The sequence below is a fragment of the Dipodomys merriami genome, unplaced genomic scaffold, assembly GCF_024711535.1.
Source record: "Dipodomys merriami isolate MVZ:Mamm:240054 unplaced genomic scaffold, mDipMer1.0.p SCAF_8, whole genome shotgun sequence".
NCBI lineage: Eukaryota > Metazoa > Chordata > Mammalia > Rodentia > Heteromyidae > Dipodomys > Dipodomys merriami.
Window position 1 is genome coordinate 28,639,626 of NW_027206401.1, and position 17,971 is coordinate 28,657,596.

A 17,971-nucleotide genomic window follows, 5' to 3' on the forward strand; every position below is an offset into this window, starting at 1 on the left:
CAACTTATCTGACCTTTTCTGCTTGTCTCAGACATATACTAGTTATTGCAAATAAGGGAAACCATGGGACCTATGTTTCTTTGGGCCTGGCTTACTTCACTTAATATAATTTTTTCCAAGTCTTTCCATTTCCTAACAAATGGGGCAATGTCATTCTTTCTGATGGAGGCATAGAATTCCATTGTGTATATCTACCACATTTTCTTGATCCATTCATCGACTGAGGGGCATCTGGGTTGGTTCCATATCTTAGCTATGGTAAATAATGGTGAGATAAACATAGTTGTGCTGGTAGCTTTAGTATGGTCTTGTTTGTGAATATTTGGGTAAATGCCTAAAAGTGGGATTGCTGGATCATAGGGGAGCTCTATGTAGAGTCTTTTGAGGAACCTCCATACTACTTTCCAAAGTGGTTGAACAAGTTTACACTCCCAAAAGAGCACCAAGGCTGGGACATGGACCAAGTGGCAGAGCAAGCACAAGGCCCTGAGTTCAAACCCCAATACTACCTCCCCTCACATACACACACAAAAGAGAGTCTCAAAAGAGACGTTTGCTCACCTCTTCCTATATGAGGTTACAGTGACCAGACTGGTCTCTGAGGAAATAGGTCACAACAAGATCTGAATTAACCAAGACTTTGGTCTGGGACTTTTCAGCTACCAAAACTGTAAGAAATTTGTGTTGCTTATTAAGCTACTGTATGGTAGTCTGCTATAGCAGCTCAAGTTGATTGAGATACAATTGGGGTAGCTTACCCTTGTACCATTATCTAGCTCATTTCTAATTTGGGTTTTTTAAGTTTCGATTATCACTGACCATAAGCTCTTGTCTAAAAGATTTAGGGACTTCTCTTGCAGTGAGATTTTTTTTCCATAATACGTACAAGTGATTTAAAAAAGCATGATGCAAGAACCACGTATATCATGCACACCATTGTGCTTAAAATGGGACTAATCTCTGAGCTTATGATCACAAGTAAAATTGGTTTAAGACAGAGCCACTTGGCTCGGTGACTGCATTATTTACTTCAATAATAACAACAGGTTATGACATATGGGGGTTAAAGGCAATACTAGGAACAGGGAAGTTTTCCTTGAGCCAAAGCTGATATAGTCACAGACCGGTCTACTCGGAGGTGTTTGCTTTCAGGGCTACTTCCTTGTAGACATTCATACTCCCTACCCATTAGAATTTCTAAGGAAATATAACTCCAGATTCTAAATCCCCTTTCCCCTAATGATTTTTCTATACAACAAGCATTTACCACATTGCTGATATTTTAGACTTTCTTAAGTGAGACAGTTATTGCCCACAAGGTTGTTGGAAATGTCAATGATAGTAATGGTAAAACATTGGAGAGAAAACATGCAACTGGAGCCCCAAGAATGGCCCCTGGTATAGAATCCTGGCTAGTGGTAGCTTAAGAGGTTCCCCAGTCCTGAGAATTTCTCCTTCCTCTGTGAGGCTATCTACTTGCCAACTTCTTAGAATATAGAAACAAGAAAATTGGGTTTTTCAGATTATAAAGTATTTATGATTGCTGTGGAGCAGGACAGTGTTCAACATGAGAGGATAGAAGGTGAAAAATCTGAGCTCCTCCTAGTCATGATTCTGATTGCTGGTTTTCTTTCTCTTCCTACTCGGTATTTGTTAGTCTGAGAAGTGTAAAACTACTTAATTACTATATCATGGGTTTTATGGATCGAATGCATTTTACAGTTATGCTTATAATCAAATTCTAGAGAGTTATATATTGTTAATGTGTCTCTACCAACTATTCTTCCTTCAGGTATAGATTTTGGCGTGCCTCAGATATGAACACCTCTATCACTCAGTAAATCTGTTTCAGGAAATCTATGAAACAAATACTGCTTTCCCTGAGTCTTTGTATCTCTGAGAATTTGTTCTTGTCTGTAAGCTTGAAAAACAACATTTACTTCCTAATCCTTAAGATATTAAGTGCTCTGAAACTCACTGCTGTGCCTAACTCTCTTCTTCACCCTTTTGTAGGTAATTTTTAACAAGTTTTTTTAAAACTCTTTACTATTCACCCATGACCTATAAACATTTGCTAAATGTACCTAAGTACAGTTTTCTTCTCATTTCTACCCTAGAGACAGCAAGATCTTTAGATTTCTACACTAGGTATGAGTTTCAACTACTTGAAAGCATTCTTATTCTTGTTACATCATACGAGCTTTGTTGACCACTTCTAGTTCCACATTTCATTCTCTTCCTCTGTAACTGTCTACTTTCTTCTTACCCTTAGCCACATTCCTATACATTCTGGGGGAAATGTCAGGTTTGTCCTAATCACTATCAAATTATTCATGGTATGGTGTCAAAAATATTGTCCCAAGAAACACAGACCTATTTCTATCTTAATAATCTTAATGTCTTTTATGCTCAATTCTTTGAGTCCATTTTGCTTGATTAGGTTATTGTTGATGTAGTAGACTGACCTGAGGGCCTTGTATGTGCCCAGGACTTGCTTTACCACTGAGATACACTTACAGTGTACCTATGTTCTTGACATGCTCTTTTCACATGGAAGTTCATTTTAATCCCTTATTCTTTGATTTTGAGATATAGATATAGATATAGATACAGATTTTTTTGTAGGTTCTGGGCGCTGTCCCGGAGCCTTTGTGTTCAAAGCTCTGCCACTTGAGCCACAGTACCACTTCTAACTTTTTCTGAGAAGTTTATTGGAGATAAGAGTATCATGGACTTTCCTTCCCAGGTTGGCATTGAATAGCAATCCTCAGATCTCATCCTCCTGAGTAGCTAGGATTACAGGCATGAGTCACCAGCACCTGGCTAGCAATCATTATTTTTAATAACATTATTTATCTACTTGTGTTTGGAACTAAATACATCAAAATAACACAGCTGTGGCTTTTTAGCTCACTCTGTGAAACAAAAAGGAAAATGACAGACATGAAACTTCACACATGTGGCTTAAAAAAACCCAATAGGAAAAGTAATTATGTACAGAAAGTGAAAATAATTTAGTCACTGGCTACTTTCATATTTTCATGAAAAACAAAAATCCATGGTAAGATCAAAGTAGAGAATTTTATTTTCCATGTTTTTCTTGTTGAGTTTCTTTTGAATTCAGGAAGAAAAACTATAATTCGAAATGGTTAATGTGGTAACTATAAATTTGTTACTAAAAAGTTAAACTCATCTGGGTACGGTGGCATACACATATAAATCTCAGCAATCAGGAAGCTAAAGCAGGAAGATCATAAATTTGAGGCTAGCCTGGGCTGCACAGTAGAGGAAAGGGAAAGGGAAAGGGAAAGGGAAAGGAAAAGGAAAGGAAAGCAAAGCAAAGCAAAGCAAAGCAAAGCAAAGGAAAAAGGAAAAGAAAAGGAGGAAAGGAAAAGAGGAAGTGGCACTGTGGTTAAAGTGGTAGAGCACTAGCCTTGAGCTGAAGAGCTGAGGGACAGCGCCCAGGCCCAGAGTTCAACCACAACCAACCAAAAAGAAAAAAAAAGAAAAAAGAAAAAGAAAGGAAAGGAAGGGAAAAGGAAGGGAAAGGGGAAAGGTAAAGAAAGGGGAAAGGTAAAGAAAGGGGAAAGGAAAGGAAAGGTAAAGAAAGGGGAAAGGAAAGGAAAGGAAGGGAAAAGGAAGGGAAAAGGGAAAGGTAAAGAAAGGGGAAAGGTAAAGAAAGGTAAAGAAAGGGGAAAGGTAAGGTAAGGTAAGGTAGGGTAGGGTAGGGTAGGGTAGGGTAGGGTAGGGTAAGGTAAGGTAAGGTAAAAGGTAAGGTAGGGTAAGGTAAAAGGTAAGGTAGGGTAAGGTAAGGTAAGGTAAAAGGTAAGGTAAGGTAAGGTAAAAGGTAAGGTAAGGTAAGGTAAAAGGTAAGGTAAGGTAAGGTAAAAGGTAAGGTAGGGTAAGGTAAGGTAAGGTAAAAGGTAAGGTAGGGTAAGGTAAGGTAAGGTAAAAGGTAAGGTAGGGTAAGGTAAGGTAAGGTAGGGTAAGGTAAGGTAAGGTAGGGTAAGGTAAGGTAAGGTAGGGTAAGGTAGGGTAAGGTAAGGTAAGGTAGGGTAAGGTAAGGTAAGGTAGGGTAGGGTAAGGTAAGGTAGGGTAGGGTAAGGTAGGGAAGGGAAGGGGAGGGGAGGGGAGGGGAGGGGAGGGGAGGGGAAGGGGAAGGGGAAGGGGAAGGGGAAGGGGAAGGGGAAGGGGAGGGAAGGGAAAGGGGGAGGGAAAGGGGGAGGGAAAGGGAAAGGGAAAGGGAAAGGGAAAGGGAAAGGGAAAGGGAAGGGAAGGGAAGGGAAGGGAAGGGAAGGGAAGGGAAGGGAAGGGGAAGGGAAGGGAAGGGAAAGGGAAGGGAAGGGAAAGGGAAGGGAAGGGAAAGGGAAGGGAAGGGAAAGGGAAGGGAAGGGAAAGGGAAGGGAAGGGAAGGGAAAGGAAAGGAAAGGAAAGGAAAGGAAAGGGGAAAGGGGGGAAAAGGGGAAAGGGGGGAAAAGGGGAAAGGGAGGAAAAGGGGAAAGGGAGGAAAAAGGGGAAAGGGAGGCAAAAGGGGAAAGGGGAAAGGAAGGGAAAGGGAAGGGGAAAGGGAAGGGAAAAGGGAAGGGAGGGAGGGGAAGGGAAGGGAAGGGAAGGGAAGGGAAGGGAAGGGAAGGGAAGGGAAGGGAAGGGAAGGGAAGGGAAGGGAAGGGAAGGGAAGGGAAGGGAAGGGAAGGGAAGGGAAGGGAAGGGAAGGGAAGGGAAGGGAAGGGAAGGGAAGGGGAAAGAAAAGTCATAGGAGGGGAAGGAAAATAAATATATAATGTATTTTATTCCAATTTGGTTTGCCTCCTCTATTTCTAAGTTTTCCCCATCTCTTTCCAATTTTATATCTTCATAGCTATGTTTCAAATAAAGAATTTCTCTACATTGAAACATTATCCACATTCACAATATCCATTCCTCTCTCATCTTAGGTGCAAGCTGTGCGCTATTCAAGATTAAAGGTGATTACAAAATTGTTCATTCCTTTAACATAAAAGTATCTTGTGATATAATTTCTGACAATGTACTATATTTTGGTACTATAAGTCATCCTTTGATATATTTACAGACATTGCAATGTAGTAATGCCAAATATAACTTAATAGTTGATTTTGAAAATTATATTGACACTTTATCACCAAAGAATTCTTCAAGGGTTCATACAAATAATAAATGAAAAAGGAGACCTATATACATAGCAAATACAAATGCAAACAATGAGCATTGAGTTCGCTTGTTCTAGAAGCTTTTTGTGATGTTTACTGTGTGCCAGGTGCTGTGGCAAGTGCTAGATCTAGATTTATCCAATGCCATCTGCTTGGATGTAATTTACTCCACTTCCTCTTTCCTACTCTGCTCAAAAACAAAACAAAACATTCATAGAGTCATTACCATGTTGTTATAATGAGCAACTCTATTGACTCAGTCTCTCCGTAGCATTATCAACATCTTAACTTCTAAGTTCTTGAAGTGTTAAGGGATAGCCATGAATTATTGCCCGAAGCTTAAGTGAGGCACAGATAAACATAGTGCAACATGAAAAACACTGTTGATCAAAATACGCTTCTTTTAACTAAGAAGGTAATGTTATAGATGTGGAATGGTTATCTGTGAAAGCAATTACTTTCATGTATATTTTTATAGGAACTTGGTATTTGTCCAATGTTCTTTTTACAAAGCTCCTGCTTTTACTCTACTATCTTATTCGGTTATATTTTATTGTTAGCATTTAAAACGAATTATACAATAACTAATATGCAAAAAATTAAGAAAATTCCCTTGTAATTTTTATACCCAGGGAAACAATTACCAATATATTGCTATATGCCTGTCTCATCTGTATTCCTGTATACACAATTCCCATTTATTGGCCATTAATTTTTCTTTTTACTCTCTGGACTACAGGATCACTTCTTTTACTGCTTTCACTTCATACTTCATAGGCCTTAGCCTTGAAATTAAGGTGCTAAATTCATTTAGCACCTCAACAACACTTCTGAACACTAATTCCACTGAGTTTTCTAACTTGCCAGTTCTTTTTTTGTGTGTGTGTGGATCGTGGGGCCTGAACTTTGGGCCTGGGCGCTGTCCCTCAACTCTTCAGCGCAAGGCTAGCGCTCTACCACTTGAGCCAAAGTGCCACTTCCGGCTTTCTTGGCTTATGTGGTGCTAAGGAATTGAACCCAGGGCCTTATGCATGTGAAGCAAGCACTCTATCACTGAGCCACCTTTCCAGCCCCTAATTTGCCAGTCCTTGACTGTTCCTTTTCTTCTTCACACCACACTAATCAGCACATACCTGTTTCTATGAGCAAAATCTCTCCACAATGTATCCTGTCCCTATGCCCAGCTTTACACTAGCATACCAACTAACCCTTGATTTGAGGTCTAATGCTCCACCTAGTGGTATACAGGCACAGCCTGGGATGATTCAGGGAAATCAGCAAGTCAGAACCATTGAAGTCAGTTATAGACAAATATGGAAAAGGCTAAGAAGCCTTGGAATGTAGTGGTCCACTAAGAGGCTCAACCCCAGCACTGAATTCTCCTCCTAAGGAAATAGCCCAAAACTCCAAGCCAGTAACTATCATCATCCTTGAGAAAGGACGACAAGTCATCATGGCATGTCTTTACTTATTGCTATCACAAGATAAATTTGACCCAATGACCAGACTATTAACTATATCCTTCTTGAATTTTCATAAAATGTAAACAAATCAAAACAGAGTGTTTGTTTGCTGATGTATTGCTTCTTCCACCCCGTGCCCTCTTAATGAACACCTGTCATGCTATAGAATTACAGTGTTTAATTGACCTTGGCCAGTAAACTGGGAATGAGATTACTCCATGAAAACAATAAAGAAGGAAATCTAACCTAACCAGGGACAGACAGGGCTTCCCCACACACACACAAAAACCTACTAAGCTGATATTTTTGAAGTCAGGCAAAGATGAAGGGCATTATTTTAGACTCAGTAATACAAAGACAAGTGAATATACCTCCATTAAAAAGATAATCTACTACAACAAGGAATTATATGCACATCAAGATATAAAATGCAATTTTCCTTAAATCTTCCCCTCTTTGGGGGGAATAAAAAATAATACCAATATGTTACATTTTAAGAGGAAGATTGAAAATCACATAAAAATGTTCTTCAATAGGCTGTCAGCTATAGTTCTTAATGACATGTTTGATGTGAAAAGCACCAACTCAGCTCTGTAGTATGCTACATAATCAGGTTAGCCAAGAGTACTGCTCTGAACCACATGCTTTTGGCTTCATATTTCTCATCTGGCTCTGTTGGAGCAATACCACCCATGAAACAATTATTACTACCTCAATGACAACTCGTTTTTCCTTTGATGAGCACTGTTAGAAAATTACATTACACATGGAAACATGTATGTATGTCCCTGAAACTTTGGTGTTAAGGAGAACCAAGGTTAGAGCCATCCTGACAGGTCTCCTTACTGTTTTGCAAGACCATACAGCTCACATACTGTATATACATTTCTCAGAGCTCTCTCTCAGTTGTCTCTTTGCAAAGGAATCTTGAGCATCCACAAGCCATATTATCTTGACAGCAAGTTCTGACTCCTAGTTTCCTTTCTTTGCATGTGACTGAATAGTAGGTATGAGATAAGTGATCCACATAAAGCTACATAGATACCACTGCTGCCAACGCAGTGTCAGGCACTACTCTGAGATCCCATGTAGCACTGTGGACCTATTCTAATTCCTTTAACTGAAATGCCCAAGTTCTATTTGTTCGTTTTTTAAGTTGACAGATGCTACACCTTGTTTCCTCCATTTGCTATTGCTTCACTGATGGCAAAAATAGTGCAAGATTTTCTATCAATATTTTTATGAATATGCCAACACATATGAAGAAGACAAATATTTCTCCTATAAAGTAACTATTAATTTGATAAATGCTTACTATTATAAAATAGGTGATGGTCACAGTACTAGATGCTAAAAATATAAAGTTGAATGGAACACAACATGATTTCACTGTTATCCTTCTAAAAATGTAGTATATAAAACAAGAGTCTGGGGTATGGGACTACTGCTTATCTGCTGATACTATTATAATTGTGCTCATTTATGGTCTAAAAATTGTGTGGTTTGTTTGCTTCTTTTTTTTTTTTTTTTTTTTTTTTTTTTTGGACAGAGTCTTACCAGTAGTCGGTATGGTTACATACGCCTATATTTCCAGAATTTGAGGTTTGGTGGGTTAATGTATTTGAGTCCAGTAGTAGTAGTGGTACAGTGGTACATGCAACTTTACCAGCTTAAAATTATGACAGATTTTTAAATTGAAAATACTCCAACAGAGCCATCAATACTCACCAATACTGTAATATCTCTTTAGTTCTGTGCGTCTGATTTCCTTTAACTGGTTGTTTTTTCTCTTCTTTTTCTCATCAGCAATACATTCCTCTTCCACAGCAATGTTACACTTGTCTTGTTCTAAAATAACTGAATTTGTATCTTCTTTCCCAAGATGAGTTCTTGTGGTTACTGCTGAGGTTGTTTCTGCATTTTGTTTGGCTTGTTTTTTCTTTTTCAATCTAGAAGTGTGAAAAAATATTAGAGACATGTTTAGAAGAAACCCTATTAATTTCATGCTATCGGGCTTTGAGAATTAATCATGTGGATAGAAAGCAGTTCTCTTAAAAGATTTTTAACTATATTCTCCTGGCATTTATTTTATTTTCTAAGCACTTAAAAAATTTTACTTGGAGACCTTTGTCCTTCCCTTAATCATATATTCACAATACTGTATCTCCGAAGAATATCGGGAAATGTTGCACAACTCAGAGAAAAAGGAGATTCTCTTATTGGCTATTAAATACTGAATTTTTTTTTTTAATTGTTGGTTGTGGGGCTTGGACTCTGGGCCTGGGCACTGTCCCTGAGCTCTTCAGCTGAAAGTGAGTGCTCTACCACTTGAGCTACAGTGCCACTTCCGATTTTCTGGTAAATTGGAGATAAGAGTCTCAAGGACATTCCTGGCCCAGCTGGTTTGAACTGCGATCCTCAGATTTCAGCCTCCTGAGTAGCTAGGATTACATGTGTGAGCCACCAGTAGCAATATTGAATGTTTTTTGAAAAATCAAGACATACAGTAACTCCACTATATATCCATGTTTGCATGGTACATATATTTTAAAACAGTACTTGTGGTACTTTTGAATTATGGACAAATGCATATGTAAAAACAGGTTTTACAATTGCCTCCTTACTTGCTCAGTACCAAGGTTTGCATGGTGTGAACTGGTTCAGGTCTGAATAACTTTTGTACTGTTCTAGTATGATAACAGGCCTAAAGGGTTACACTTTCTGACATAGGAAATGTCAATTTGTACTTGTCGTTATAACTAATAATAATACAGCCCTCTGAAACCTTAGTAAATGTATTTGATGATTCCAATTCTTTACACCTCAGGCAAGATATATGAGATCAAACTTATCAGAATTTGTTGACAACCAATCATTTGAAATCTTTTCAAGCTAATATATTACTCTGTAATTAACTGATGTTTTACATTGTGTTTATTAGTTCTTCTTGAGAAAGCTTTTGCTTTGTCAGAGTGAGCCTTGGTCTCTTATCCATGCAACATTTTCTTTATCATAACCCTTATGTCTAGATAGAAAAGTATCTAGGTACAGTTCGCTTCCTCTTACATATTCTAAAGGTCTTTGCCTTCTTCTTATTAAATATTTTATTGTTATTATAAAAGTGATGTACAGAGAGGTTATCGTTTTAAGAGTCAGGTAATGAATACATTTCTTTTTGTACAATGTCGCCCCTTCCTTTTCACCCTCTTCCAGTTTTTCCCTCCTGTCCCTGCCCACAAGTTGTATAGTTCATTTTCAACATAGTGTCTACCCAGTACCACTGCTGCATATCTTTGCCTTCTTGAGCCTCCAGAAAACTTGATATTGGGCAATGGATAAAGAAATATGTGGGCAGAAAAACAACTGTAGATTAGTACAGAGATAAAGTGTGATTTTATGCTGCTTTGTTCTATGATGAACAGTTGAGGAAGATCTGCCCCTGTGGCTTTGTTCTGACTTCAGGATAAAGACCTAACTCCCTGAGCATTCTTTGTACATTAAATGTGACAACTGTAGTGCCTTAGCTATCCAGTCTCTTATTGAAATTAGTTATTATATGGTAACATATAACACAAAGCACACAAAATACTAAAATATCCCCCTAACAATAAGCATATAATGACATGAAAACTAAGACAAGTATCATTAAAAACAGTGGGGATAAAGGTAGCAAACTTCAACCACCAACTGAATATAATGAGTAGGATATTACTCACTGGCCAATGAGAAGTCAGGCTACTAGATTCTCATTGGCTGCTAAAGGAATATAGAGGCTGAGATAAGACAGCTGGGGAAAAAAATCACAGATGAGTAGATGTCTCCTCTCTCAGCTGTCTTATTATGTTTACTTACTTTTTAAAATAAAAACCTACAAAATCAGAAACCAAACAAAATTAGAGACTCATAAAAAAGAATCATGTTCAAAAAGCACGTTTCAGTTTTCTACCATGAGATTTTAAACTGTTTTTCTCACAAAAGAGTAGGTGGTTCTTCTCAAAGTGGGATCTCATTGTGCTTAAAATAAGGTAATTTTTCTGCCTATCAACTCACTATATGAGGCTTGCATTAATGTGCAATAACCTAGATACTAGAGATTATAGGAAGATGTATCTCTGCACCAAGCCGATCGATCGCTTCATCCAGAATGCTAGCTATGGGCAGGCCGATCCTATTGTTATATTCGTTGATCAAAAATATGTTTGAAAAGAATCTTTTTTAATCATTCACAAAATGATTTTTCTAGGGGAAAGAACTAAAAAAAAAGTGAGCTCTGTAGCTAGTAACCTGAGATATGCTTGCTGCTTTTCAATCTCAATTTTTTTCTACTTAAAAGTTCATTTGAATGTCCTCATTTCACTGTCCTCAGGACAATTAAATTCAATCAGATCTAGAGCATGTGTTTTGATGAACAGCAGCACTGTTTGGGGCCATCTCATTAGAGGCTGATCGACTCCTATTTTGCCTTGTCAACACAGAGCCAAAGATAGTGTTACCTTGAGAAGTAGATCTGTAGCTTGAGTGGTAGATCATCAGCCTTGAGCCATAAAGCTAAGGCACAGCATGAGGCCCTGAGTTCAAGCACAGGTACTGGAGCATACAGCAATGGCATACACACACACACACACACACACACACACACACACACACACACACACACACACACACACACACACACACTAATTATTATTATTATAATAATTAAAACAAATGCAGAAAGGTGTTCTGGTGAAGAAGAGAAAGCACTGGATGTTAAAGAAAAACAAACCAGAAAATGGCAATACTTGTTTAATGGAAGATGCAAATACAATTTAATTGTAATTCTACAATCGGTTGCATCTTTTGTTCTGACTAGGGTCTTCCTGAACACGTGTTTTTCGAGAAGTTACCAACAGAAATGGGGTTTTCTGATCTTGCAACTGGGAGTCACTGGTTTCTGGCAAGCCTTCAGTAAAACCCTCCCTTCCATATAAAGAAATATGTTTTTAATATTTGAGAAAGTACCAAGCTCATGAGTATAATAGTATAGTTAGTGATTTGTAAACATGTCTTTTTTTAGAGCTTTTGTCTTTTAGACCTCCTCTTTTGTTTCTCAAGTTAGTATGGCAATTTATCATCCCAAGGAGACTTGTGGCTAAATAAAGGTAAACTAGAAAATAAGGCCTTGCAGAAAAATGAGCTACCCCAGCCCCCATCTAAGTTTTATTTAATGATCCAATATATACTTATTTATACTATGTACTAAAAAATGGTAAATCAAGTTAAACAGAGAAGTGGCTGAAGAATATTGAAATGTATTTGACATTTGATAGCTGTGGGTCTAAGTTTTTGTTTTTGTTTTTGTTTTGCCAGTTGTAGGGCTTGAACTCAAGACCTGGGTACTGTCCCTGGGCCTCTTTGTGCTCAAGGTTAGCACTCTACCACATGAACCACAGAACCACTTCTGGGTTTTGTGAGTAGTTTATAGGAGATCACTCTTGTGGGGACTATTTCTGCCTGGGCTGGCTTCAAACCGTGATCCTTAGATCTCAGCCTCCTGAGTATCAGCTAGGACTACAGGCATGACGTACAGGTACCTGACAAAAACTTGTGGATTTTTTTTTGTTTTTTTGTTTTGGTTTTCTTTTTGTTTTCTTTTTGCCAGTCCTGGGGCTTAAACTCAGGGCCTGGGCACTGTCCCTGAGTGTCTTTTCTAGTGCTATACTTGAGCCACAGTGCCACTTCTGTCGTTTTCAGATTTTATTAAACCTTATTTTTTTTAGGCTACATTTATTTTCTTTTGAACTAAGTGGCAATTACCTAATCCAAGTGTTTTCAACTCTACCCTGCTAGTCCTAGCTGTGTATTTCACTCAAATTCTCAAATTCATCTTGGTTTCTGCTCCAATTGGTCATATCAGACAAGTCTCTCTTTGCTTCGTCTACTTTTTACAATATGATTATTTTATTATTAAATGTTTCATTATGAAATGGTGCATGTTAACACTGGAACATTTTTAAAACTGCAGAAAAGTCAAAAGAATAAGGCATAAGTTCAATCACTGTGCAGGAAGGTAATAAGCCAGAATCAAGTGACACAACATATTAGACCTTCCTCAAGGGCAGAAGAATGAAATGATGATTCTGAACTTATTCATGTCTTCTCATAATGAACTATTAAATAAAGAACTTCTTTATTTGGAATCACTTGGCTTTTTTTTACATTAAAATAGTGCTGGCACTACACAATACAGATAAACCTCATTCTTCTCCTGGCATACTGCAGAGAGATGAGAAACGAGTAAATAAAATGATACTGCTAAAGAAATCATTTTCATTGCTGAATGAAGACTGTTTTTAGGTGGTTTTTTTTTTTTTTTTTGGAAGCTTCTTTTCCTTTACTAAAGGAAATGAGGGGTTTTTTGTTTTGTTTTGTTTTGACACTGGCATTAATCAAAGGCAGAGCCCTGAGCAAATTTGTCTCTGGGTTTCTTTTGAGCCCTTTCCCCAGCATACTGAAACCACCGTAAAACAACACAAAAGTCATCAGGCCTTGAAGCTTGTTTTTTCTAGCACTCTAGTGAAAGCTGGGGGCAGGGATTCATTTTGTTAAATGTTGTATTTCCAAAATCTAATCAAGGCATACATTAGGTACTAGGTTGGTAACTTGCTGAATGAGTAAACAGACAAATGATCTGATGTTCAGACTGCATTGAGATCTGCTCCCCCATCAACCCGCCTTTCCCAGCTTGCTCTGACTAGCAGCAGGTTCTCAAAAAGAAACTCCCATCTTATGCAGGTACACCATTTGAAAATAGAAAACACTAGCTGTGTGTAATTTAATACATAAAGCAGCTAGGCTGTAGATGTAGCTCAGTGTCCCAGCACTAGCCTAGGATGTACAAGGTCCTGCCTAGGTCACCTGCCCCATAATACATACACAAAAATGGATTCAACTATAGACTTCCTCCATCAATACTAAATCAATGGTTCTATATGACTCTTAATATTACAATTTGAGGTTCATATGTTTCTGAAAAAAATTGTTATAAATATGCATCTAGCCCTGAATTATGGTAACCCCTATCCAGTCATTCAGCTACGGTCCTTAAATTTAGAATTAAATTAAAATTTAAAATCCAGTTGCAAGAGCTCAATGGATTTATGATGATGGGTAAACTATGGTTTGTCTAGAAGACACACACACACACACACACACACACACACACACACACACACAATCAATATAGTCAACCTTTAGAAAGTTATTAACTGGGGTTAGGGAAAAGAGACAAAAAAATTTTCATCACGTATTTTTATTTTTGTTCTTAAATTGTATACCATGTGTAATAGGTATTAAAAATGTTCAGTATTTAATTTTTGAAGAGTTCTTCCTACTATAAGAATATTTTAGCATACTAATTTTGTCTAAAAAATATGAGTTTTACTTTTTCAAAGAGCTTATTCTAAAAAGCTGGAAAGAAATTTCTTTTAACAGCAATGAGGAGTCCTCTATGTAAGCAGGAGCCACACTATCCTCACAGAAGTCCTGGGAGGTAGGGAAATTTATCTGCCTGTTACAGATAAGAGGAAGCGTCAGAAAACTGGGCCTATTTCCCAAGGCCACAAGGAGGAGTACAGTAGTAGAGCAGGAATTCACAAACCAAAACTGGAGCCAATTGCTACAAGACTACCTAGACTACATCTCCCAAGGTGTTTATGGCATATATGTTTATTTTGACTTTAATTAAATCCACTGGACTGAGGAAATTCTATGAACAACTTAGGAGAGAATAGCCAACAGTCTACAGAGTACAAACTCATACTTGAAAGCAGATTTAGGTTCTGGCCTTGGCTCTCTCAGAAAGCAGCTCTGTGACCTTCTTTGGAAACGTGATAAACTCTAAACTCAGGCTTTAAAGTAAACAAAAGCAAGAGGTCCAAATTAATGTGAAGGCTCTATCTGGCTCTAACAGTTCATACTTGGCTGAGAAGATTAGGAAGTGTGCTAACATTGTTTTGACATTCAAAAAAATATTTTTAAGCTCCAAACTAAACCTTCCCTAGAGTCTTTTATTTCCTTGTGATTTCCTAGAAGTCTCAATTTAGGTTACCCTACCCTCCCATTATAGCTCCTAGACTTGAAAAAGTGGAGATTAAAACACAACACTATTCATATATAAAGACTACCAGAAAACAAATAAAACTAGAAATAAAAAATAAACAAACAAAAATCAAACCAACAAAATCTCCACTCCTCTATAATGTGGGGCAAACAGCTCCAAAAAAGAAAATAGAAAAATGTCAACACTATATCCACAAAAATAGTAGAGTCCTTTCGAACACACATTTTCTCTTAAAACTACTTCTTTAGATAAAGAATACTAATATTCAAGACTTATATCTAACATTATTTCATGAAATAACATACTGAATGCTATTCTAGTATAATTCCATTTGTATGAAAATGAACAAAATAAAGCACAGAAAGATTTCCCTAAACACTATGCAGGAAAATAGTTGTTCAGTGGGAGAACTTTCGTATTTATGTAATTTGGTGTCGATTTTTTTGGTACAGCAAATGTCTAATCACTTTTATAAAAAATGGTTATGAGCACCTATGGAGACTTTTTCTTCTGAGTCCAGCTATTGCAATGAATTTCTGGACAGCATCTTCACCCATTCACCTCCTTTTTGAAGTCAGACAGAGTAGATCTATCCCCCTCAGGACATCTTCCTTTGGTTCCTGTTTCTCTGCAGATCTGGCTGCAATCCTGTCTTTTTACTGTTCTGACCTTCAGAGTCTAGGTTGTTTTTTCCTGGTTTCTAACCTTGACTCTGCCACTTCTAGACTTAGGGAAACTGTGCTACAATGCAAGAAGCTCAGCACTGGGGAGAAACTCGGAATACTTTTTGTTCCTTAGATGCCCATTCTTTGCATATTACTAAATATAAACTTTAGAATCCTGGGCTTTGAAATAAAAAAAACCTAAACACTTGGATGGGCTTTTGTGATGATTAAAATAGTTCAGCAAAGGTTTGTTTCACTATTAATCATGACCTGTGCTTACTTCTCAAGAAGAGCTCACAAGTAATAAAAATGCTTTTAATCTCATTTGGATAGTCCTAAGGGTTAAAGGAAGTGAAAAAAACATACAGTACAACATAATACACAACAAAAAAGTAATAAGTAGTAATAGGCATCTAAATAAAAGTTTCTTTTAAGAAAAGCATTTATGAATGAACCCACGAAACTAGTTCACTAAATGCCTTCAAAAATAACCTGAATGAAGAATCATGTTAGGTCCTGATTCAGATTCTCAATAAAAAGGAGTACAAATGATCTATCCACATGAGTGGAAGTTAGCTTCATATTTTTGTATAAAGCATGCATTTTTAACTTTGAGAACTTACCTACAAACAGGCAAGTTTTAGAGAGGGTACATTTTTTTAAACTAATAATAACTTGCCTAACTAGCCCCTTCAAGGCAGAATTTCAGGTGTGTAATCTTGTAAAAGAAAAACTGCATTCTTCAATTTGCAATCAATCTCACAGTGAAAATGAACTTTAGTGAATGAAGTGAATAACATACATACAGGCAGCTTATCATATTCTGCATTTGATGATGAAGGAGAGACAGTAGCACCAGGACTGGATGATGATAGCCTTAAGGTACTGGAAGGAAAGTTGGCATCTGGCACAAAAAGAACCTGGGAATGGGCTTGGGTGGACTTTTGTGATGATTAAAATAGTTCAGCAAAGGTCTGTTTCACTATTAAACATGACCTGTGCTTACTTCTCAAAAAGAGCTCACAACTAATAAAGATGCTTTTAATCTCATTTGGATAGTCCTAAGGGTTTAAGGAAGTGAAAAAAACATAAAGTACAACATAATACACAACAAAAAAGACTAAACAAAAGTCAATATAGGTTTACATTCTTTCTCTCACTCCAACTATTGACCTAATTTTGCTATTAATACAGTCACCCACACAGAACTATTTGTTACTTCTGGATGAGCATCACTTTATATATTCAAGTTCATTTTGTGACTTCATAGAGGGTCAGTTTTCAGTTTCACTACAAATCACAAATTGTGGCATATGCCGATTAAAACAAAAAGGCAGAAGGAGAACCGAACTTTTCAAAGAAATAAACATCATTGGTGAAAATCTTCTCTTGGGATCATGGTCAATATAAAAACAAAAAAAAATTAACACTAATCACTGGGAAACGATGGAGATATTTTAGAGTTACTCTTTGAAATGTGTCTACTTCCCCCTAAGTAGTAACCAGGCCCTACCCCAAATCTGAAATTCATAACCTCATGAAAATATTCTTCCTTCACAGAACCATGACCACTTGAAAAAGAGATCCTTTGAGCAGAGTGTGGTGGTAAATGCCTATAATCCTAGTACACAAGAAGCTGAGCCAGGAGATCTGTGAGGGCAAGATAGTGAAGAACTGTCTCAACAACAGCAAAAGCAAGAGTGGAGAACAGAGGGGATTCCTTCGGCTTCCTGTTCAAAGACTAGTGAAATCTCCTTAGATGGGCACACATAGAGTTCCCTTGTCCTCAGGGAACAGCTACATTCTAATAAAGATCAATAAATAAGATAGCAATCAGGGCAAGCCACCAAAACCCCAATTTCCCTTTCCTAGGACTTCCTTGTGTTATTAAAGCAGTGGTGGGTCAGCAGATCTAAAAGGACTCATAACCACAGTGCAGGTGCCAGAAACAGTGAACCATTCTCACTGAAAGGAGCCCTATGGAGATCTCACACATGATACATAGCGATCCTTCCAAGTCCCCCCATGCTAGGATTTCAAGGACAATGCTGCTAAATGGATGTACACTGGTAGAATGTTTGCCTTGTATTTGTGACAAATGACAGGTTTTTTGTTGCATATACAAGTTACCCCTGTGAGAGAGTGGTTCCCTTTTTTAAAAAGTCAAGATGCTGGGTTACAGACTGATAAAGTTCTGTAGAAACAGATGGACCAGACAATGGTATTTAACTTAGGACAGGTTTACATCCTGAAAAGCCCATCCTAAATCAAAACTACTCTAAGTCCGAACTGTAATAACCCAAATAAACCCATCATAACGTTGAAAAATCATCAAGTTGAACTAATCAAAGATCTATATGTGTCAGTTATAAACTGCAGATGAGAATCAGACAAGGAAACTTACTTTCAGTGATAAAATAATTGTGTTGAGGTAAGAGTAATCTGTAGCAGGCATGAGTGGTTCACAACCGTAATCCTAGTTTCTTAGGAAACTGAGATCTGCAGATTGTGGTTCAAAGCCAGCTTGGGCATGAAAGTTAGATTCTTATCTGTAATCTAAAGGGCAAAGCCCAG

At 37.6% G+C, this 17,971-nt stretch overlaps 1 protein-coding gene across 5 annotated transcripts in view; it reads right to left on the reverse strand.

The window, feature by feature from the left end:
- The window catches only part of Ncoa7 (nuclear receptor coactivator 7), a 123,030-nt gene that overhangs the window by 53,284 nt on the left and 51,775 nt on the right, over window positions 1-17,971 (reverse strand). For all 5 annotated transcript variants that reach the window (XM_070010788.1, XM_070010790.1, XM_070010792.1 and 2 more), the window contains exon 3: window positions 8,360-8,580. In XM_070010788.1, the coding sequence (XP_069866889.1) occupies window positions 8,360-8,580 (221 nt within the window). The remainder of the gene's footprint in view (window positions 1-8,359; window positions 8,581-17,971) is intronic.